This window comes from Synchiropus splendidus, chromosome 7, assembly GCF_027744825.2.
Source record: "Synchiropus splendidus isolate RoL2022-P1 chromosome 7, RoL_Sspl_1.0, whole genome shotgun sequence".
In the NCBI taxonomy this organism is placed as follows: Eukaryota; Metazoa; Chordata; class Actinopteri; order Syngnathiformes; family Callionymidae; genus Synchiropus; species Synchiropus splendidus.
Genome location: NC_071340.1, coordinates 15,019,702 through 15,041,160, shown reverse-complemented (window position 1 = coordinate 15,041,160; position 21,459 = coordinate 15,019,702). Strand labels below are relative to the sequence as shown.

The window sequence follows — 21,459 nt, the reverse complement described above, 5'->3', positions numbered from 1 at the left end:
ACCAATCGCCTGCCAGGAACGTGACACATGACCCGCCTACTTGGCTAACTGACGCTTGTGTTTTTTGCTGCTGATTTTGAATCACCCGCCGGTTTGTGTCTTCAATTTCAATGCTTTGATTGTCCTCCTGCATTGCCCGAATATGTCACGCGTCAGTTAGTCAAAAGGATCTTCGAAGAACAGCAGAAAGGTGAGAAATAGCTCGAGTTTGTTATCGACGACGTTTAGCTTTGTGCTAGCCATAGACTCGTTTCCTATTGAGCAGCCGCTAGCATGTGCCGGCTAACCGCAGCAGCTTCCTGTTGCTTTGCTTTCATTGCTTCGTAACGTTTTTATGTCGGTGCATATTGCAATTTGACTGAAATTTAAGATGTAACCCCGCTCGCCATGTGCATGTACTCCTCGGTCTGAGTGGTCCGGGGCGGGTTCGCGTCTCCCATCAGGACCACTGCCCTTCCAACATTCTGTAAACATGAGAATCCATCGACAATGCATCACTTGTGTTTCCTCTGTTTCAGTATTTGTTTGTCGTTCAGCCCAATTCTGATGACTGGGCTGGATGTAGCGTGTGTCCGGTAAATGTTTTTCCACATTTGCGTGAGTGCTCGCCCATCTTCAGTTTCCAGTGAGCGAGCCGAAGCGGAAGGATGGAGAGTCTGATTCCCACCATCAACCGGCTGCAGGAGGTCTTCCTCACTGTGGGTGCTGAGGTCGTCCAGCTGCCCCAGATAGTTGTGGTCGGGTCTCAGGTACGCGGATGTCGCTGTACGGCATCGCTGTTGTCCTCCAACGATGCTGTAAAACCTCTTCTTTCCTCCCATCAGAGTAGTGGGAAGAGCTCGGTGCTGGAGAGCCTGGTTGGACGGGACTTTTTGCCTCGAGGATCTGGAATAGTGACCAGGCGACCCCTGGTGTTGCAGCTGGTTAATGTAGCTCCACTGCAGGACCGGCTGAAGATTGAGAATGGTACATGAACAGAACATAATATAATATCTAATATACCATAATATAAACATAGTAGAATAGTAACTCTTGATAAAAGGATATATCTTCCCTCTGTTCATACTTTCTTCTGCTAACACTGAGTGTTTGTCCCTGTTCTTCTTCTGCACTTCTTCAGGAAATGGGGCCAATCAAACTGCCCAAAACAGCTATCCAGGTCTTGAAACTGTTGCTCTGCTGTATTAATTCCATCTACTCAACCCTGTCACTCAAACAAATCCATCTCAAATCAGTCCAGTTTATCTTTTCACACTTAAACTCTCATTCATAATTTCCTTTCTTTATGTAGTCGTTTCTATTTTGTGTTCACATTTATGACCGGTTCTTTTATCTAGTTCTCTTGCTTAATTGTTAAGGTGTCAAAGCTGAAGAATGGGGGACATTCTTGCACTGCAAGAACCAGGTGAATTTAAATATCTTCAGTCTTTACTGTGTGTGAGCCAGTGGATGCATTATTCATGCTTTTATTCCAAGATCTTCACAGACTTTGGGGAAATCCGCAAGGAAATTGAATCTGAGACAGAACGCAGTTCAGGTGACAACAAGGTGTGTGTCAAGCCCTTGTGTAAAATACACTGCAGGATAGGTTCGGCTCATGTCCCATTTCATAAAGTGCAATGTCGTCTTTCTTTTTTTTTTATTTTGCAGGGAATCAGCCCGGAGCCTATTTATTTGAAGATTTTCTCCCCTAAAGTCCTCAACCTCACCTTAGTTGATCTGCCTGGCATTACGAAGGTGAGATGACAGAATTTCATGTGTTTATTAGCACGAAATATGTGTTTTTTCTTTGTTTTTTAAACAAATGCTGATATGAGCTACCCTTTCTTAAGCATACTCTTGGATTTCTTGATGTATTTGGCATCTTAATTCAACCCATTTGTTCCAATTTTCAGACCAGATCTCTCTGCCGGCAAGCTTTTTTATTTCCTATTGATTCGCTGAGTCATATTTTATATATTATATTGATGTCTGTATTAAACACTCTGATGCTAATTCTCAAAGCCAGAAATAATAATTGAGTTGGTTGAGCTTGAGCTCATGGAGAAAGTAGGTGTTATTCCGGTGTTGAACTTAAATTCCCTCCGTCTTGTGGGTTTTCTGAGATATTTACTGAATGTCACATCGTATTATTAGCATGTGTGACCTCTCACCTCCATACGATTGCATAGTGCTTAAACATTTACAGGTATTCACACACTTGTTGACACTCCCAGATTAATCCCTGCATTGATGGGTAATATTAATCTTATTCTCTGACCAAAGTACAGCCAAGACTTATCCATGCCCTACTGAGTCAATAATTGATGAACGTCCCCACAAATCAGTTGCCTCTCCATGCTGCAGGTTCCAGTTGGGGATCAGCCGGAGGACATTGAGTCGCAAGTGCAAGAGATGATCTTGTCCTTCATCTCCAATCCAAACTCTCTCATACTCGCTGTGTCTCCTGCCAACTCTGACTTGGCCACATCAGATGCGCTGAAATTGGCTCGTGAGGTGGATCCAGATGGTAGGACATCTTTTCCATGGGCGATTTTTTTTTAAAATTTATTCCTGAAGATTTCATTTCTGATATTTCACATCATTTCTTGAAGTGGAAACTACTGGTGGGTTAATCATAGAGAATTGAAATGGAGTCAATAAGCACACCAATTCTTGCCTGCAAACAGAGAACAAGAATCCGATGAGTCAGCCTCTTATAAATAATTAATTCTTTCTCTCAACACAGATGCTTATGTTTTTAATTTCACTTCGGCCCGCTGATTTTATGAAATAGCTGTTGAGGAAAGTCAACACCTTTTGAAAAATGAAGAATGCTAATCAATAGTTCCGGCGTGGCCTCTGAAAAGGGTAGATTCATGAGACGTAGATCACTCGCCATAATAAAAGTTCTGTCGAAAGAAAACTAGATAAAACATTTCTCTGCGGAGCTGGATAATTAGTTTCGCTTCACTCGGTTTCAGGGATCAAAGCAATAGATTGATCATCTCTGTGCGAAATTATAATTGTGGCAGCTTTTGTTCTGCTGAAGAAAACGCCTTTATTTATGGAGGGAAAATGAAACGTTCTCTGCTGCTGCTGCTGTACTGAAGTTCATGGTTTTTCTTGAGCTTTGTCTCCACTGATCCCACACGCGTGTGTGTACCCACCAGGCCGCCGTACTCTGCTTGTGGTCAGCAAACTGGACCTGATGGATGCAGGCACAGATGCGCTGGAGGTCCTGCTCGGTCGAGTCATCCCCATCCGCCTTGGAATTATTGGGGTTGTTAACAGGTAGGAAAGTGACATGCACGGATGATTCTTCTGCAGCTTGACCAAGTCCCTGTGTGACCCTGCCAGGAGTCAACATGACATCAACACTCACAAAAGTCTGGAGGACTCGATGAAGGACGAGCACACCTTCCTGCAGCGTCATTACCCCTCACTTGCTTCTCGTGCCGGGTCTCGATACCTGGCCAAAACACTCAGCAGGCTGCTCATGCACCATATCCGCGACTGTCTGCCGGACCTTAAGACCCGCGTCACTGTGCTCAACTCTCAGTACCAGGCTCGACTCAATGGTTACGGCCAACCAGTGGAAGACCACAGCGCTATGTTGCTGCAGATCGTCACCAAGTTTGCCAGTGACTACTGTAACACCATCGAGGGCACAGCCAGATACATCCAGACGTCGGAGCTGTGAGTCCCCTAATGCCGTATCATGTGTTGGAGTCAGACTCCTCATATTCTTCTTGTCCTTATTAAAGCCAGTTAATGCAGGTTGTTGCCGTGCGCCATCCCTGCGGTGCTGAAAAGTACCCGCTGTCCTTGGGGTGGCTGTAAATTGAAATGGTTGTAGCATCTGTCGGCACTTTTCTGTTCTCAGCTCTCTGGGCTCAAGGCGATTAAGTCATGCAAATATGTGTAGAGCTAATATTGACCTTTTTTGGTTGACTGAATTTAATTGTGCTGCAGCTGAGATTGTCGACGATGTCACAGCCCTGTCCTTCTATTCTCCTGCAGCTGTGGTGGCGCCCGGATCTGTTACATATTCCATGAAACCTTTGGTCGCACCCTGCAGACCATCGACCCCCTGGGAGGCCTGACTGAGCTCGATATTCTCACGGCCATTCGTAATGCAACGGTAGGTTCATTAGCTCAGGTGTGGGTCAGTTTCCTGCTCTCCTGTTGTACTGAAGCTCCATTTTGCTGGTACAAATGACTCTAAGTTACTGAGTCCTTTATTGTGCTTTGCCATTTAGGGCCCTCGACCAGCCCTCTTTGTTCCAGAGGTCTCATTTGAGCTGCTGGTCAAGCGGCAAATTAAGCGTTTGGAGGAGCCCAGTATGCGCTGTGTGGAGCTTGTTCATGAGGAACTGCAGCGAATCATTCAGCACTGCTCCTCCTACAGCACACAGGTTGGCCGCGTGATTCAATGTGTGGTTGATCAAGCAAGTGAAATGGGGCTTGTGATTACAGACGCACATTTAAAAGACTGCTCACTTGTACATGCCATTCAAGATTTGCTCTGCAAAACTGAAGAAAACTCACCCTGAGAGGACAATACTTCTGACAAAGTATAGCTATTCCACAGAGCAGAGCATTTTCTTCATCTGTCGCAGATCAACATGATCGTAAATGTCCAGCTGTGCACTGAGTCTAGCTTTTCATTTTTGCATGCATCATACATGACTTTTCATCATCGCCAACCATGCAGTTGCATAGTTCCACTCCATGTCTCGATAATTACACTTTCTTATGCGTGGCTCACTTTTCTCAAAGCGTTAATAACATTTTCCGCCAACAAATGACTTGTTTGCTTGAACTGCTACACATTTCCGTGTTCACTTAAAACTCCATTATTGGAATCCATGTAACAGCGGCATGTTTTGTTTGCTTGCAAGGAGCTCCTGCGTTTCCCCAAACTTCACGATTCCATCGTGGAAGTGGTGACGGGTTTACTGAGGAAGCGTTTGCCCATCACTAATGATATGGTAATGCAGAGTTTAGCCGAGCCTTTCTTTATTAACACAAGCGTTTGATCATGACATCCATCTGTCCGGCTCCTGCTGTCAGGTTCACAACTTGGTAGCGATAGAACTGGCCTACATCAACACCAAACACCCGGACTTCACGGACGCAGCTCAGGTCTCGGCCTCTGTCAACAGTCAGCAGGTAGTTATTCGTCTGTAATAACAGCCACCGGCTCTCATCCTCTCTTCTTAATAACAGATATTGTCCTCTGAAAACATTGCAGAGCCTTTCAATTTTAGAAGTAGAAACACTGGCGAAGGCGAAATTGCTTTCACCCCTGAGTTCTGTTGTTTTGCCGGTGTTAGGCAGAGACCCTGGACGGAGGGAAACGCTGGAAGAATGAAAAGCTCTCGGAAGAAAAAGCTCAGGCGGCTGGCTTCGGCAGCCCCAGCAAAGGCCAGGCCATTAACCTGCTCGACACTGTGAGTTTTGGAATCTGCAGCGTGACAGAGCCCTTATTACCCAGCCGTCATCGTGCTGTAACAGTTTCGCTCTACTAGGCGGTGCCGGCGTCCCGCAAGCTGAGCGCAAAAGAGCAGAGAGACTGTGAGGTGATTCAGCGACTCATCAAGAGCTACTTCCTCATCGTCCGCAAAAGCATTCAAGATAGGTAGGTGTCTCATGTCGGGATGGAATGTAGGAAACAGGGAATGGCCCAGTCATTACAAAATAGCTCATGTAATGGTGTTGTGTTTCAGTGTGCCAAAGACAGTGATGCACTTCCTGGTCAATTTTGTGAAAGAGCATCTGCAGAGCGAGCTGGTGGGTCAGTTGTACAAGCAACCTCTGCTGCAAGAGCTGCTCATTGAGTCTCAGGACACGGCGCAGCAGCGAACAGAGGTGGCTCAAATGCTCGAGGTAAAAGCGTGTTTTCTCTTTATTAGCCCGAAATTAAAGTGCATAGTTTATCAGTGTGGCACCGAGAGTTGTTTTATCTCCCCAGACACAAACATTCATTCTATGTTCTCGCCTTGTTTCAGGCCCTTAAAAAAGCCAATAACATCATCTCTGAGATCAGAGAGACGCATCTGTGGTAGCCGGAGGAACACGCTCGCGCTCAAGGCACACCAGAGTTGAGAGAGTTCAGAGTGACAGTGGAGAGTGAGCGTGGACCAACACACATTGATTTGTTGTCTGGACAAGGTTCTGCAAGTGCCGTCTCTCGCTGTGAAGAATCAAGGTCTCAGGCACAATGGGTGAATGCTTTGTTGTGAGCGAAACAACATTCAATTCAAGTCACAAACACATGTGCTCTCGCCATTCCAAGTCTCTATTGCAGTGTCCGTTCACGAAGAGCTTCATCATTCCATCGCAGGACAGATGCGGGTTGTTTTCAAACTCTCTGGTGCTAATTGCTCTTCAACTGATTGAAAATGTTGCATTTACATATTTGATTTTGTTGGGAAGAGGCGCATTGATTGCCGTTGGAAGAGACAGTTTGGTATTTTACATTGATGTGAGTTCTCAAACCTGGAAGTCTCCGCTCTTCTCTTCTCTCCTCCTCAAAACAATGTTGACCCCCTCCAGCTGAAAACTCACAAAAAAGCTGCGATAAGAATCGTGAATATCCCTCTTTTAAATCTTCACCAGGCCTGGGCCTCTATAGTGCTGCCTCGCTCCCTTTACTGTTACACCTTGTGGATGTTCACTGCCCCTGTCACTCCTTAGCACTGAGAACTCGGATTACCAACGCTCGTCCTGTGACTCTTCAAATGAACCTGCCTTAATGGAAAACACTCACTGTAGGGAGCAGAGCCACGTTTGTTTGTCCCGTGCATGTCAGTGTTTGTGTGCATGTGTGACGCATGGATGGAAGGATGCAGATGTTTTGTATTATTTAAACGTAGATGATCACCTTGTGTCAACTGCCTCTCGGGTCCCTGCCCGACAGTGTTTACTGAAGGAACTGTGTGGGGGAAATTCATTAAACCTTAAAAAAAAAAAAAAAAACCAGATGTGAGTCTCGGGTTTCATTCTGACAATTGATCCATTTTCATAAGACGTGTTTGTTTGTCCCCCACAGTGCTGCAGCCATAGACATTATTAGAGGATATTGATCCTACCAGGAAGAAAGCGTGGAGCTGCTGAGTGGGTCACGGTCACGCTAGCAGCATGAAGACAAGGTGTCCCAGAGTCTCCTCACACACACACACACATTTCACAGCAGGCAGGTCAAATCTCATTTCCATGATGGATGATGGGCGTGACGATCTAAATGACACTCAAGTGTTGAAGTGATGGATGTCGGAGTGATGGATGCCATTATGAGTGCAGGTTAATGTTGGATGGGACTGAGGAAGGGTCCATGAAGAGAAGCTTTACAGTGAGAGTACAGAAGAAAAAAAGTCTTGAACCTAAACCCAGACTTGCCGGCCCCATCTGTAAGTCCATAACATTAAGGATTTATATTTCTGGAGTATATCTCTATGTAGTAATTCTGGATATATTTTTGCACTGAACAGAATGCACACCTTTTTGGATGCTCAGAATAGGACTGTGGACGGAAGTGAGTTAACGATCTATGCTGCTAAAGCTTGCCGTATCAAAGGAAGGTTGTCGCTGCAGGTGAAACGTGAGGTAACAGCCCAATGAAAGCCGTAGACTACCTGACACAAAGTATGATGAAGGCCAGTAAATGTCAGTGCTGCAGCCTCACAGCGAGATCTCTGGCTTGATGAACAGTCTGCAGGTTTGTGCCTGGTGTGTGTGTCTTTGTGAAGACGTTTTGCTCTGTGCTCACTGTGCTCTTCATAATAACCACGTTATTACAATTAGGGTCAGTTCAGGTTAAGTTTAAGCTTTACAAGTTTAGACTCAGGAAAGCATTATGTCAACAACAACGTCGATGTCCTCACAGAGACATAAGTACAAGAATGTGTGTGTGTGAGACTCCTCCTGGCACTCTGATTTCCTCCCACAGTCCAGAACCATACAGAGATTAGTTGATGACTCCCTGTGCCCTGCGATTGTTACAAAAACAATGGAGAATCTCCCCTCCACCGCCTTTAAGCTCTTGAGTTTGGCAAAGTGAAATTTACATTTTAGACTCCTAAAAGCCGCAAAACCACTGTTAAATCTGTAATTGTTGGCGTGAAAGAATCAACGTTGGTGCTTTCATGTGATAAACAAACCCAGTTTTTCAATCAAACTCAGCAAAATGAATCAGAAGTTAAGCGGATCATTTCAAATTGGTTGCACTGGGGTATTATTCTGTTCACCCTCTGTTTAACACACCCCACCTTCCCACCAAGTGAAGCCTAGACGAGACCATACCAACTCGGAGGTGATGGAAGGGGGCTGGACCGCAGCAACCACACTCGCTGCATCAATGTTTAACCCTTTAAGTCCATCTAAATGTCAGCAGCTGCAACCCAAGCCGCGTGCTTGAGCACCTCTCACCCCGCTGCAGGCTCTTCTGCCTCACAGCAATGCTGGGCAGCGGACTCTGGATGCAACCCCCTCCTCTCCCATCCTCCTGTGGTGAGCCAGTCAGCAGAGCGAGCTGAACAAAGCCATGGGAGAGAGAAGCTTCTGGGAAGAAATGTCTCTCACTGACTCCGTCTCCTGGACAACCGGGTAAGAGAGGAGGGAGTGCGGGAGAAGAGGCATAAAAGAGGGAGCAAAGACATGATTAACTGCTGTGACTGGAATATTTCCTTAGAAAGAGTGAGTGTGTGCTTGACAGGAGATTGGTGGCTCAACCCCAGGAGGGGCATCTGTTACTGGAGTTATTTGTTCTTCTCATAAACAAATGTTTTCTCCACCACAGGGCATGGAGGAGATGATCGTGAAGAGCACAAGTTCATCACGTTTCCAGTGGAAGCAGTAGGCCACGGATGCTCTACCTGTAACCCCCCCACCCCCCACTCATCAGCCTCAGGTAAGAGTGGTTACACTGCATCATGTGTACTGAACCCGCAGAAAGCATCACAGCATCTCTGGTCTCGACGCTGGTAACTTTATTGTCGGGGGCGAGGGTTGAACCTTCCTCTGATATGAGGATGATTCAGTTTGTTGATTCAGAGACAGATTGTTTCCTCGGGGTGCTCCAGACCCAGCGCACTCTGATGAAATGAGACAATAGTTGTTGCGAGGCGAAAAAAGAGTTTTGAAGTCGGAGGGTGAGAGGCAAGTCGAAAACACACCGCGGGGCGCGGGAATTTATTCAGAGCTTATAATCAACGCACCTCTAAATGAGGCGGAAGGCTGGCTGAGTTTGTTTGGCAGGGAGAGAAAACCCTGCTGGATGAGATGGAGAGATGATCAGGTGGTTATTTTTAGCGGCTGTCTGTGATGAAGGTTAGAAAATTCTCACCTCTTGGACAAGATAGAGAAACAGCAGCAGGATTGATGGGTGGTAAAGAGCACTGGTGAAGAGCGATGATTGTAGGGGAGCGTTTGGGCTGAAATGGCTGGAGTGTGAGCAGCCAACACGATGGGTCCACGCTCCTGACTCGGGTTCTGAGGTGATCTATGTGTGGAGTCGAATTCATCGGACAAGTCAAGCAGCCAGGGAGCCACCTGGGCATCAGCTAACTCAATAGATGCAGCGTCACCTGCAAGTCAATGTTGTGATTCAATAATGTGCAGCGGCTCACTTATCAAAAACTCTCAGAAGAAAGACAGCTCTATCTATATTCAAGAAGCAAAGTTGGAGTTTCTTATCCCCCACCTGTGTGGAGATTGATCGCCAGCGTCTGATCTTTGCTGAGAAATAGCATCAGCGAGGAATCTGGCAGCTTGTAAACACATTAGTTATACAGCAGAGTCCTGGCTTTCAAACAGGAGGTGCTGCTCCTGGACACTCACCGGGAGACGCTCCCTCCAAAGGTGTTTAGTGCACAGGTACACAGAGAGAGTTACAAGTCATGTGTGCTTCTGTCCGACTCAGACAAGATCATCTTGAGCTCATTTAGAATCCTGTCACGCATCTTGAGCGTGATTTCTTTTTCACAGGTGTCGAGGCGCGAGTCCTTTGTTTGATTGGTTACGCCATCAATGTGTATATATATGTGTGTGTGTGCGCGCCACTCATATGTCTCCGTCCTGATGATGAAAATAAGCCGGAGAGACGGCATGTAACAGGATTACAATAATGGAATTAAGCAAAATGAGAGTCTGCGTACGCTTTCATTCTCTGCGAGAGCACAATTACAGCTCCAGTCTTTCTCTTCCAGCGCGATGACTAAATTGGATTCAATACTTGAACCAGAATCAATTTTAAAGAAAGGAGGAGGCGCAGGGTTCTCCGGCCGTCCGAGTCTTTAAATGACCGCTGATGATGAATTGTGAACAATCAGCCTCGCATTGAATGAAAAATAAGAAGACGGAGCTGCTCCTTTGCAGTTCGAAGGTGGAGGGTTCAAATCCTGCCTCAGATGTCTTGTGGAGGTTTTACGTAGAGCCAGGGTGAAAAGGAAAAGCACTGGAGGTTTGTGAGTCTGACCTTGAATCCTGTCTGTGTGGAGTTTGTTTTTTTTATGTGCTTAAGGGGCTTTTCTCCTAAGAACATCAGTTTCATCCCTCCAATGTTGTGAAGTGAAATGCCAAGCTTGATCTGCTATATCCCTTACAGGTCAAGCAAATGATGTGTAGACCCCCTATAACATCTTCATATGTATCATACGACCTCTAGAATCAGGGGTGGCGATGCTCTGCGTAAACCATAGAAACCAAAACAGTTGCTCCGAGATGCACCTGGCTGTAGAAGAAGAGGCTCATGGATGTGATGAAGGAGGACATGAAGTGGACAGATGTGACCAGGGAGGGTGGGGTTCAGATCGGTCCAGGTGGAGGAGGCTGACGTGCTATGATCGAAAGCTGAAAATGAGTCTCAAATGATCCCTAGTCAGCACTCTGGCCTACTTTCAATATCTAAAGGTGTCTGCAGCTACAAAGAGTTTTCCTAAATACTTAAAAAGACCTCAATACTTTAATGTTGTTTTCAAGCTCTTCAGCCTCTGAGTTCAATAAATTCTCCATCCAATTGGATGGAGACCATTTCCTGGGAACTTCAGAGGCTAAGAGGTCCTTTGAGCCTTTAGGTCTGTGAATTGCATTGCTTCCTTTGATTTGCTGCGATAAGGTCCGTCCTGCATGAATATCTTGCCGTTCCAGGCTGTCATGTGTTCAATTATAGAAGTCTGCTGTTTTTGGGTGTCTTTAATGTTCACAGCTGCTGTCTTTTATTTCTCGCTGGTCTTCCTCTGTCCAGGTTTCAATGGGTGCCTCCATTAATACATGAGTCAATATGACAAATTAAACGTATATTGGGGAAGACTGTGTTAAACAAAACAAATGAGCTGAAAGGCTCAGAACTCCTGTGTTATTTTTGCAACAGTGGTGATGAAGACTGTAAAACAGCATATTGATCTTTTCACATTTTGAGTTGCTGCTAGTGTGGATGTGAAGGCAGAACAGTTGAAGAAATCCCATCGCAACCTTGCAGTGAAGATCATGTATCTGTTCCCATCATTCATTCACCTATCATTGACTATCCAATGCAAGCCTGCGAGGAAGCCACTAGATGTCACTGCAGCATCACGTGCAGTAGTTCAAGTCACTGACTTGCCAAAAACTCCATGGTGGTTGACATCCTCTTACTCCAGGGTGATGGAGGAAGCAGGACATGGATGCTCCACAATGTGTGGCACCTTTCGCTGAAGCTGCAGTGAGAAACAGCCCCGAAACCATGACAAACTCCTTCGTCTGAATTCTTAAATATGAGAACTTCCCTGACGTTTTTAATGAACCTTCTGTTTTGGTTTCTCCAAGTGTTTGTCTTGTGCACACACGGGGCTGCAATGATCCTGCGGATCACAAGCTCTTTAGTTTGGATCTATACCACAGTGAAGAATTAAACTCCTGTCAGCCGCCATCATCCATCAAAAGGTGGCTTCCACTGGTCCCCCCTCTCCCACCCCCCACTCTCCTGCTGGCTGTACTCGGCGATAATTAGACAAGTTGCATGATTTAATATTCAGGCGAGGAGACAAAGCATCTGCTGCGACGCAGAGAGCCACCAGAAGACGGCTTCCAGGTGATAATGGCTTACGAGAGCTGACAGCAAGAAGAATTAGATCCTGCTTTTAGTCGTCTCACCCCCGCTCTCTTGTGATCAGCATGTTAAAGCAGCAGCATCTTCTCTTTTAAAGGTTCCATTTTCCTCCTGACTTGTGTGCGAGACGCCAGGAGAGAATTAATTCCTCGTCCTTGTTCGTCGACTGCAACTTCAAAAGTTACCTTGTCCTTCATCTCTCCAACTTTTTTAGCTGCCAGAACAAGGTTTGCTGTGCCAGTGAGTGATGCTGGTGTCATGTGCTGTGTGTCCCCCTGACAGGTGCGGGATGGACGTGCAGGATGGTCCTCTGCTGTTCCAGACCAGCTGGGCAGGAGAGGATGAGGAGCAGGACGAGGAGGAGGAGGATGAGGAGGATGGGGTGACACATGCAGCAGGACGGAGTGTGTGGAGGGCAGTGGGCTGGTTGTACGCTCAGCCCTGGGCCAGCGGAGGGATCCTAGGGGTCGCTGTCCTGCTACCTTGCACCCTGTTTGCCTACATGCTCATCTACTGCCCCCCTCTGGACATAGATCTGTCCTACAGTGCCTTTGAGGTGCACACTCACTTCTCCGCCGAGCGCTTTGACGCGCTCACCATCGCTGTCAAGAGTCAGCTGGGATCCTGGGACCGGCGCCGGAGAGACCTCCACTCTGAGGTCCTGTGCGAGCTCCTGCTGGAGAAGCTGGGCCACGCTAACCGGACTAGTGAGAACTCCACTGTCACCTGTCAAACAGAAGCGCCTCAGTGGAGAAGCAGGGATGAAGCGATGGAGATGGAGGAAAGTGTGAAGCACAATGACACGAAGCACAAGAACGGGGAGATCTTGAGGAGGCGCAGGTTTGCTCCCAATTATTACCTGCAGAGTCAGGCCATTTGGAGGATCGAGCTGGTGTTTGTGGCTCAAGGAGACGGTGACAGCAACATCTTCACCCCCGAGCGCCTGCAGACCATCCATCATGTGGAGCGCCTGCTGATGCAGCACCCACAGTTCCAGCAGTTCTGCTGGAAGCCCATGGAGGTGCTGAGGGATCTCCCTCTGGGACCGTCCTACTGCTCCCCGCCCAGCTCACTCCTCACCTACCTCTACCCGAGTGAGCGAGGAGGCAAGATCTACTACGACGGCATGGGTCCAGATCTGGCCGACATCCAAGGTGGGGCGGCTATCTATTACCGGCTATTTCGGAAAGTAAAAGGACCAATGTTTGGACTAATAACAGACCGGCTCCCTCTGGCAGGTTCTCTGAGGTTGGCCATCACTCACCCGCAGTTTTATTGGTATGTGGACGAGAGTCTCTCCCCCGAGCGACTCTCCTCCTCCCTGCTGCGCAGCGAGATCCACTTTGGAGCGCCTCTTCCATCATACTATTCCCTGCAGGACCGAGGAGATGAGCAAAGAACTCGCTTCAAGAACTTTGTAGTTCAGTACGCAGACATCCTGGCCAAGCAATCCACCAGGTGGGCTTTCATGTTGGCGGAGCCGGCCTGCAGCGTCTACCCTCTCCTCTGCGTCTCTGTCTCAGGCAGGTGAAGGTGCTTTACGGAGGAACTGAGCTGTTCGATGATGAAGTCCGACACACCTTCCACAATGATGTGATGCTGGCCTTCATCAGCGGAGTCTGCATCGCCCTGCTGGTCTTTGTGCTCACCTCCTTCTCAGGTATCTCTTACAGATTCCTAGGAGGCTGAGCCAGATGCATGCAGGTTTCACTAGCTGGACAAACACATGTCTGGCTGCCGTGTCATTTTTGCTTCTAATACCAAAACTGAACGCCTCAAATATACGCTGTGACCCACCACAATTGCAGCCTGAAGTTGTCATTCAGCAAGCCAAGATCAGACATGAGTCTGGAAGCTTGCAATAACTGGCAATGCGTCAGATCTCTCTTGCTAAAATTAGCCTCTTTATCCTGAAAAGGGTGGCTGATATTGCATGCTGTTATGGCGCTTATTTGCTTCCTGTTCAGGGAGAGACTATATCAAGGTAAAATAGAATTCAGTCCCTTAAAATCAATTACAAATAATAGTAATAATTCTTAAATTAAAAGCAACTATTTAATATCACTGAAGATCAGGAAAGAAATAACACATTTGTTTAGTACTGGGTGCCAATAAAATCCCTTCAATATAAATGTATATAATAAAAAGGTATGTGGAAAAAACATTGTACTCTAAACTAAGATAATGAACAGAGGTAGGATTCAATTCAATACATATTTATTATGTAGCAGCATTTTATGATTTAAGCTTTCCAGGGCCATAACGTTTTAGTGCAGGACCTTTGTTGGCCCCCAGGCCACACTTTTCCTAGTCTAAATCAGACCCAGCAGGAATGGTGGCGAGTCAGCTGCGACAGAAGCGCAGGATAAGCATCGGGGCACAGACCAGAGTGGGGTCCTCCCCAGCTGGGCGAGAGCAGATGCTGTCGACATTAAGGAAAGAGGCGTCAAACACCTGATGGAAAAATGTCAGTGAATTTCAGTTTTGTGTTTTCTGCCCACAGTGTTTCTCACCGTCTTCGGTCTGGCCAGCATCGGACTGAGCTGCCTCATGGCTCTGTTCCTGTACCACGTGGTGTTCGGTGTGCGCTACCTGGGGATTCTGAATGGGGTGGCTGCTTTCGTCATCATCGGTATCGGTGAGAGAACAACACGTATGTGTGGAGCGTGCTGATGGATGCACGGATGCAACGCTGATTTCAACTCTCTAGTTCAAGTCCTTTAGTCGTGTTGTTCAGTAAGTTTTGTTAGATATTGACCTAAATATAATTACCTCAGTTCTATGAGACAGAAGAAATTTTGGGATTCATTGGTCTGGGTTATACAGAAAAACCCAACATTTTGGCTTTTAGTTTTTGAGCATTTGTAATATAGTAATAGTTATATGATAATATATGAATAAATTACAATATATCTAATTTATAATATATTTATAATGGCTGCTGAAGTTTTGTTCTCTGTGACTAAACATAAAATAAGTTTACATTTTTAGCCTATTATTGATGATGAAAAAGTGTCAAAATGAACATGAATCCCTACTATATGAAATCTATAATCTATTATGAGATTTTAAACCAAATGATGAAATGAAAATGCTGTTAAAGCTCGCTCTGAGCGACAGAAGTGCGGTGCGACGCATCACAACATCACTCTTTCTTTTCCAAACACAGGGGTGGACGATGTGTTCGTCTTCATCAGCACCTTCAGACAGGCCTCAGATCTGCTCCCGCTGTCGCAGCGAATCGTCTACACCATGAAGACAGCTGGTCGTGCCACTTTCATCACCTCCTTCACCACGGCGGCTGCATACGCAGCCAACACCTTCTCTCAGGTAAAGCTCTGGCTGGTGGTGAGCTCGCTGCCTCGAGTGCCAACGTCTCCGCTGCAGCGCCCGGACACAAGTGGCTCAGTCGGCACTCATTTGAAGTCAACAAGCTCCAGCTCTTTTACTTCATGTGACTGCCACTTAGATCCCGGCCGTGCACGACTTCGGCCTCTTCATGGCTCTCATCGTCAGCTGCTGCTGGCTCTGCGTGTTTGTCCTGATGCCAGCTGCTCTCTGTATCTGGACTCAGCGTGTGGAGCCTCGCGAACACGCCTGGCTGAACTGGTGAGCCTCACTTTACTCCCTGCAGTGTGAGAGACGTGGGCTTGATGTGTGCCATCAATCCCCTCAGCTGTCTCTCTGTCCCCGGTTGGAAGCTGTTTTCGGGATTGTCAGTGAGCCACAGTCCTTTGTCAGACGAGGACGACGACGTGGCGCTTCTGTCTGTTGAGATGGAGCCAGGTGAGATTTTAATCTCCACTTGAATGGCGAGATGAGAATGAGGCTGTAAACACCCCTGCTGTCCTGTCCAGGCTCCTGTGACACAGATGGTGATGCTGCCATTCTGTCCCTGTCAGTGGAGACACCTTCGTCCCCTGCTGGCCGGAGACACGTGGGTGTGGTCAGCACTAAGCTCCAGTGGGCCCTCAAGCGTTTGGTGGCTGAACCGGCTGTGGAGCACAGGAAGGCAGTTCTTGGTACGAACTGTATGAAGTTCACAATGAAGCCCAAGGTTCCCCACATTCAAAATGCGTCGCAGAGAAATGGGCTTTGGGAGGGAGTCAGAGGAGGTCCGTCCACATCAGATCACCTTTCTGTCTTTGCGCCTCTCAGGTGTCTTTCTCCTGGTCCTGCTCGTGTCAGCCGGCTGCTGCTGCCTCCTGAGACCCGCCACCAACGCCCCCCTCCTCTTCCGCCGCGACACAAACCTCCAAACCCTGCTGGCTCTCAGGAGCAACCTCAGTGGTCAAGGCATCTCCTGCCCCATGTGCTCAGGTGAGTCTACCGCCGGCTGCTTCTTGCCAGAGAGTGACATGTGGTGCGTGTCCTGCAGGTGTCTTCATGGAGAAACCCAAACCTTTATACGGCCGCGCTTCAGCTTTCAAGGTCTCTGCACGCCAGCAGAGCAGCAGAAAAACCTCAGGCACAAACCAAACAGGTGGATGACAAACTAAGCTCTTGTGCTGGATGTTTGAGCCAGTATTTCAACCCTTTGTGTCTTAGATGTTCTGCTGACAGTGTGTGTATCGAAGATGGAGTCCGGAGCAGCCTCGACAGTTTATCGCTTCACTCTCAACACCAGCACTCCTGCAGCGCCTCAGCCGAGCGGCACGCAGCACGATGAGGTTTCCTTCTTTCAGGTTCGGCAAACTTTATATTCGCTTCATTCTGAGGTGTTTGACTCGCTGTGTTCATCTCAACAGTTTAGCGCCACGGTTCTTACCATGACCACCGTTTTACTAGTGAGCACAAGCACAGAATACAGATGCTGTAGGTCTCATAAACACTGCATTTATTTTTCTTACTGCAAAAGAAACGGTACTCATTAAAAAAATACATCAAGAACCAAAATCCTTTCATTGCCAGTAGTTTGTTCTCTGTTCAGTTTGGTCTAGGTTTAGACTCGGTCTGTAACAATTTCAAAAGGGAGACCCTCATGCAACAGGAAGGAGACAGAGACCGAAGTCAAGTCCAACAAATTTAATGAGGAGACAAGCAGAATTACACTCGACTTAATAACAACAGAACCAAAATACTAAAGACAGTATAAAATAGAAGCGAAAATTCGACCTTAACACCAGAGAGAAAATTAAACGATCCAGCAAGAAACCGTCGTCCATAAGCGCAAACGGAGGGGAGGAACCAGTGTCCAGGGCTCAGGAGTAAGTCCACAGGATTGTGGGAGAGGAACAACGGAGAGCACAGACACAGTGAATCAGAAAGGAGACTGATCAGAAAAACTTAGAAGCGCACAGGAAAAAAGGTGAGAAAACGAGTCATTCACGAAATGGTCACGGGCCCGGAGGGTCGTACCAGGACGAGCAAAAGCAACAAACTGACGCCGATTGTCTACTGGCCAGCGTTCAAGTAGAGCTGTTTGAGATTAGGAGATCGGGCTCAGGTGTGTGTGTGTGTGTGTGAAGCCTGTTTCACTGAAATCCAGGGTTCCTTCTCGAGGCTGTTTCCTCTAATGCCATTTCATAAAATCATAAAATACTGACGATTTCTTTGGTATTTCCAGCCAGTTTTAAGTAAAGATGATTTCACTCAGAAGCTAAAAGCTAAGACGCTGTTAGCCTCTGTTATTCTCAGGGAGTGTTTCGTCCTGTAGTGGCCTTGTTCTTCACCATAACTCACCTCATATTCATTTGAATTGATATTAAGTGGCCTGGTTTTGAGCTGTAGCGTCAGTCACATGCTAGTCTGTTAGTTATGTAACTACTGTCTGAAGATGGCTGTCTTTGTCTTTGTCAAGTCGAGTGAAAAACATCTGTGAAGTGGACAAAACTCTGTTAAATTCTGCCAATCACGTCTCCCGTCTGGCAGCACAAGAGACACACTGCAGTTCTTTACTGAGAAACTGGGGGGGAAACCTGTCTCCAGTCAGGACTGGAACAGGCTGTGTCTGCCTCTTACGCTCAGTCGATAGGTTGATCTTCTGTCACTCATGCTCATGAGGTTTGGCCAGTGGCCAGGAGACCAAGATACAAGCCGACAAATGTGGTTTCTCTGTGCTGTCTTCTCTTTTTAACTTCATTTACCTTTACATCTGGTAAAGGTAAAGCCCGTACAGTACGACGCCCCAAATTCTTTCTAGCTAGGACACAACCAACTTCAACTACAGCCTGCATTTTTGCTAACTTCCCTTTTGAGTAGCGAAGGTGGCGTAGAACCTTCAACTGAAGTGGTCCACGTCATGCACATATGGATGCATATAGAGTGTAGAAAGTATTTCGTGTCTCCTCTTTAAAACATGATGATGAGCTCCGTCAACTGGCCGAGACTCAAAGTAGAGCCACTGCTTGTCCACATCCTGAGATGCCAGTTGTTGTGCCTCCTCCTGGGAGGACCCAAGACACGCTGGAGGGGTCGGTTATGGTGTTCCATCAGCAGAGCTGAAGGTGTGGTGACGGAGAGACGCAGGTCCTGAGCCCGTCACTGGTGTTTGTCCAGGCGTATAATGAGTCTCATGGAAACTACACCCGGAGGATGACGGCGTGCGTGTCCCGCGTGTACCGCCCCGACACCAGCTGGATGCTCACATCCGGATCATGTGACCACCGCCATGGCTGGACGCCAGAGTTCTCCTTTTACGTGTCACCGTCACCGCAGCAACACAGCAGGTAAACGCCCACCAGACGCGCAGATGTTCCTCTGCTCCAACCTGCTGTTCCCGCCTTGTTTTTAGGAAACTCTTCTTTGCTCAGCACCGACTCAGACCTCATTCTACCCGAGTGTGCACCAGATCCTCCGGCTGTGGCGTCACTTCCGTGCCCGATGGACCCACCAAGGGAACCTTTTATGTCCCACTTCCAAGTGGTGAGTTGCTGTTTTCGTGACAGGAAGTGGATCACTGGACCTGTCATGGTGTTTTCCAATAATAATGAACTCGACCCTGGATCCAGTTCACCAACTAGAATCTGACTACTGTAGAAGCTTTTTCAAGCGTCTGCAGATGTCACTTCACTCACCCTCTCCTCCCTTTCAAGTTTCCTCCTCGGAAGATAAAAAGATCTCCAAAACATCTGGCTTCAACCCGTGCAGCGGCGGCGTCTGCGGGCAGCCGGCCGTCCGCCCCCTGGTGGACACGGGCGCCATGGTTTTCGTGGTGTTTGGGATCCTGGGCGTGAACCGCAGCGAGCAGCGGGACAATCACGTGATCGGCGACGTGGTCCGTGTGAACCGCTGGAGAACACGACGGAAGCTGAGCGCTTTTGTCACGAATGTTTACTTTCTTCTCTTCAAAGGGAAAAGTGATACTGGATCCAGAGTTTGATATTTTCCAGGAGATGGAACATCTGTGCAGAATCTGTAAAGCCATCAGTGCAAACAAGCAGCTGGTGAAGCCTGGAGGAGCTCAGTGTCTGCCATCAGGTAACACCAACCCACCCCACACGCACTACCACCCCCCTCACGCCGCCCCCCTCTGCAGGAAACAAGCTCTCGTCCGTGCTACCTCTGCTCCATCCCGAGTGCCACTCCCTCCCTGTGCCGAACCTGCTCCCGGGTCAGCTGTCTCACGGAGCCGTGGGGACTCAGGCGGGAAAGGTCCGTTGGCTGTCCATGGCCTTTGAGTCGGTGAGTGTCTCCCCCCTGCAGCACCCGAATACGCCCGCCCTCTTCACCCTCACCTGACCCCTCTGTAGACCACCTACAAGGGCAAGTCCTCCTTCCAGACCTACTCGGATTTCCTGCAGTGGGAGACCTTCGTCCAGGAGCTGCTGTCGTCCCTCCCTCGCTCCTCTGCGCTGAGGAGAGGATTCCAGACCTGCGAGCACTGGAAGCAGATCTTCATGGAGATAATCGGTACCAGAACCTCCGTCACAGAATCCAAACGGGTCTTGGAACTGTGAGTGAAAAGCGTGCGCTGTCCCTGCAGGGGTGGAGAGCGCCCTCTGGAGTTTGCTGCTGTCTCTGGCCATCTGTGTGGCCGCCGTGTCCGTCTTCACTGCTCACCTCTTCCTGCTGCTGCCGGTGCTCATCACCATTTTAGGTGAGAGGCCAAGGTTCTGGAGGGGTTTGGCATGTTGAGGTTGCTCCAACTGAGGGTCTAGTTTTCAGTCCAGGTGGAGACGTGTTGCCTTGTCTCTGGCTGCACTTGGATGATGTTGAGATCAAGTCGTGGAAGAATGTGACGGACCCTCATTGTTGCCCACGACAAGTGCTGTCCGACCCAGTTCTGTTCATGAGATCAACTCTCTAGCAAGGGACTAACTGCCGTGATGATGTCACAGGGGTCATCTGCCTGGTGGTGGCGCTCATGTACTGGCTGGGCTGGGAACTGGGTGCGGTGGAGGCCATTTCTCTGTCCATCCTGGTGGGGTCATCCGTGGACTACTGTCTGCACCTGGTGGAAGGCTACATGCTCGCCGGGGCCAAGGCCTCTTCTGCCTCTGGACTGGACTCGGTACAGACCCTCCACTCAAACATCATTGTTCTTTTACATGGACATGTCAAACTCAAGGCCGATACAACTGTGTTGGACCCCAAAACTGCATCTCCTCACTTGCACACTGCAACAATCCAAGTTTGACCTTGAAGGTTATTCATGGTTTAATTTTCCAGGAGCCGGCGGCTGAGCGTCAGCGTCGCACCGTGGAGGCGGTGCACCACGTGGGCGTGGCCATTGTGTCCAGCGCCCTCACCACCGTCATCTCCACGGTCCCGCTCTTCTTCTGCGTCATCGTGCCTTTCGCCAAGTTCGGTCAGATCGTGGCCATCAACACCGCCGTCTCCATCCTCTTCACCCTGACCGTGACGGTGGCCAGCCTGGCCGTCATGGCCCCTGCCCGCTTCAGCCGCCCCCCCAGCGCCGTGCTGAAGGCCATCCTAGCGGTGGCGCCGGCCGCTGCGGCGGGAGCGGCGCTGTGCTGGGCCGGAGGTCAGCTGGGGACGTCGGCCTGGCAGTCCTTCAGCCAGTGACCGCAGCTGGGAACTTCTGCTGCACAGTGATGTCAAAACCACACACCCGAGCACAACACACACACACACACGACAAGTCTTTTCTAAAGTCATGTGACTCAGTCAAGCAAGTGTTCTCACTGACTGTTCTGTGACCCGTGTGTGTCCAGGTCACCTGATGACTCGCTGTCCTCAGGCACGTGTTACGTGATTCTTGAGCAACATCTGTGTTGTTGTCAGTGCTGGATTAAAAAGTTGTGCCACACCACCTCGGCTCTGCTTTCCTCCGGCGTGACCTCACACCCAGCAGCAGGGGAGCTGGTCCGTCCAGGCTCTGGAGCGAAGTCCTCACCGCACTGTTATGTCACTCAGATCCTCGCAGTCACATGACCTGGCCCATTAAGCATTGATGCAAAATGGCTCGGATGTAACGTAGAATTGCG

The 21,459-nt window shown here is 48.4% G+C and overlaps 2 protein-coding genes across 12 annotated transcripts; both read left to right on the top strand.

The window, feature by feature from the left end:
• The first annotated feature begins 27 nt into the window (after nucleotides 1-27).
• si:dkey-32e23.4 (dynamin-1-like protein) lies at nucleotides 28-6,950 on the top strand. 2 transcript variants are annotated; one of them, XM_053870276.1, is made up of 18 exons: nucleotides 28-190; nucleotides 620-749; nucleotides 825-966; nucleotides 1,121-1,159; nucleotides 1,359-1,405; nucleotides 1,477-1,548; nucleotides 1,651-1,737; nucleotides 2,347-2,509; nucleotides 3,153-3,273; nucleotides 3,340-3,678; nucleotides 4,003-4,123; nucleotides 4,242-4,397; nucleotides 4,884-4,973; nucleotides 5,056-5,154; nucleotides 5,319-5,435; nucleotides 5,514-5,623; nucleotides 5,712-5,871; nucleotides 5,994-6,950. In XM_053870276.1, the coding sequence occupies exons 2-18, from the start codon at nucleotides 648-650 to the stop codon at nucleotides 6,048-6,050; spliced, it is 2,022 nt and encodes a 673-aa protein (XP_053726251.1). In that variant the 5' UTR covers nucleotides 28-190; nucleotides 620-647; the 3' UTR covers nucleotides 6,051-6,950. The 2 variants fall into 2 exon arrangements, with proteins under 2 accessions (XP_053726251.1, XP_053726252.1); XM_053870277.1 differs by lacking the exon at nucleotides 1,121-1,159.
• On the top strand, nucleotides 6,051-21,271 carry disp3 (dispatched RND transporter family member 3). 10 transcript variants are annotated; one of them, XM_053870270.1, is made up of 25 exons: nucleotides 6,051-6,193; nucleotides 7,037-7,136; nucleotides 7,288-7,394; nucleotides 7,476-8,589; nucleotides 8,783-8,893; nucleotides 12,353-13,224; nucleotides 13,309-13,528; nucleotides 13,594-13,730; nucleotides 14,574-14,708; nucleotides 15,240-15,400; nucleotides 15,540-15,679; nucleotides 15,747-15,856; nucleotides 15,928-16,092; nucleotides 16,229-16,390; nucleotides 16,449-16,553; nucleotides 16,619-16,755; nucleotides 18,569-18,738; nucleotides 18,804-18,934; nucleotides 19,105-19,286; nucleotides 19,363-19,489; nucleotides 19,548-19,693; nucleotides 19,762-19,921; nucleotides 19,995-20,108; nucleotides 20,350-20,522; nucleotides 20,681-21,271. In XM_053870270.1, exons 6-25 carry the CDS (start codon nucleotides 12,360-12,362, stop codon nucleotides 21,035-21,037), a joined length of 3,897 nt encoding a protein of 1,298 aa, XP_053726245.1. In that variant the 5' UTR covers nucleotides 6,051-6,193; nucleotides 7,037-7,136; nucleotides 7,288-7,394; nucleotides 7,476-8,589; nucleotides 8,783-8,893; nucleotides 12,353-12,359; the 3' UTR covers nucleotides 21,038-21,271. The 10 variants fall into 10 exon arrangements, with proteins under 10 accessions (XP_053726245.1, XP_053726243.1, XP_053726241.1 ...); XM_053870268.1 differs by having other exon boundaries at nucleotides 7,037-7,394; nucleotides 7,476-7,519; nucleotides 7,579-8,589; XM_053870266.1 differs by having other exon boundaries at nucleotides 7,037-7,394.
• Nucleotides 21,272-21,459: the final 188 nt, after the last annotated feature.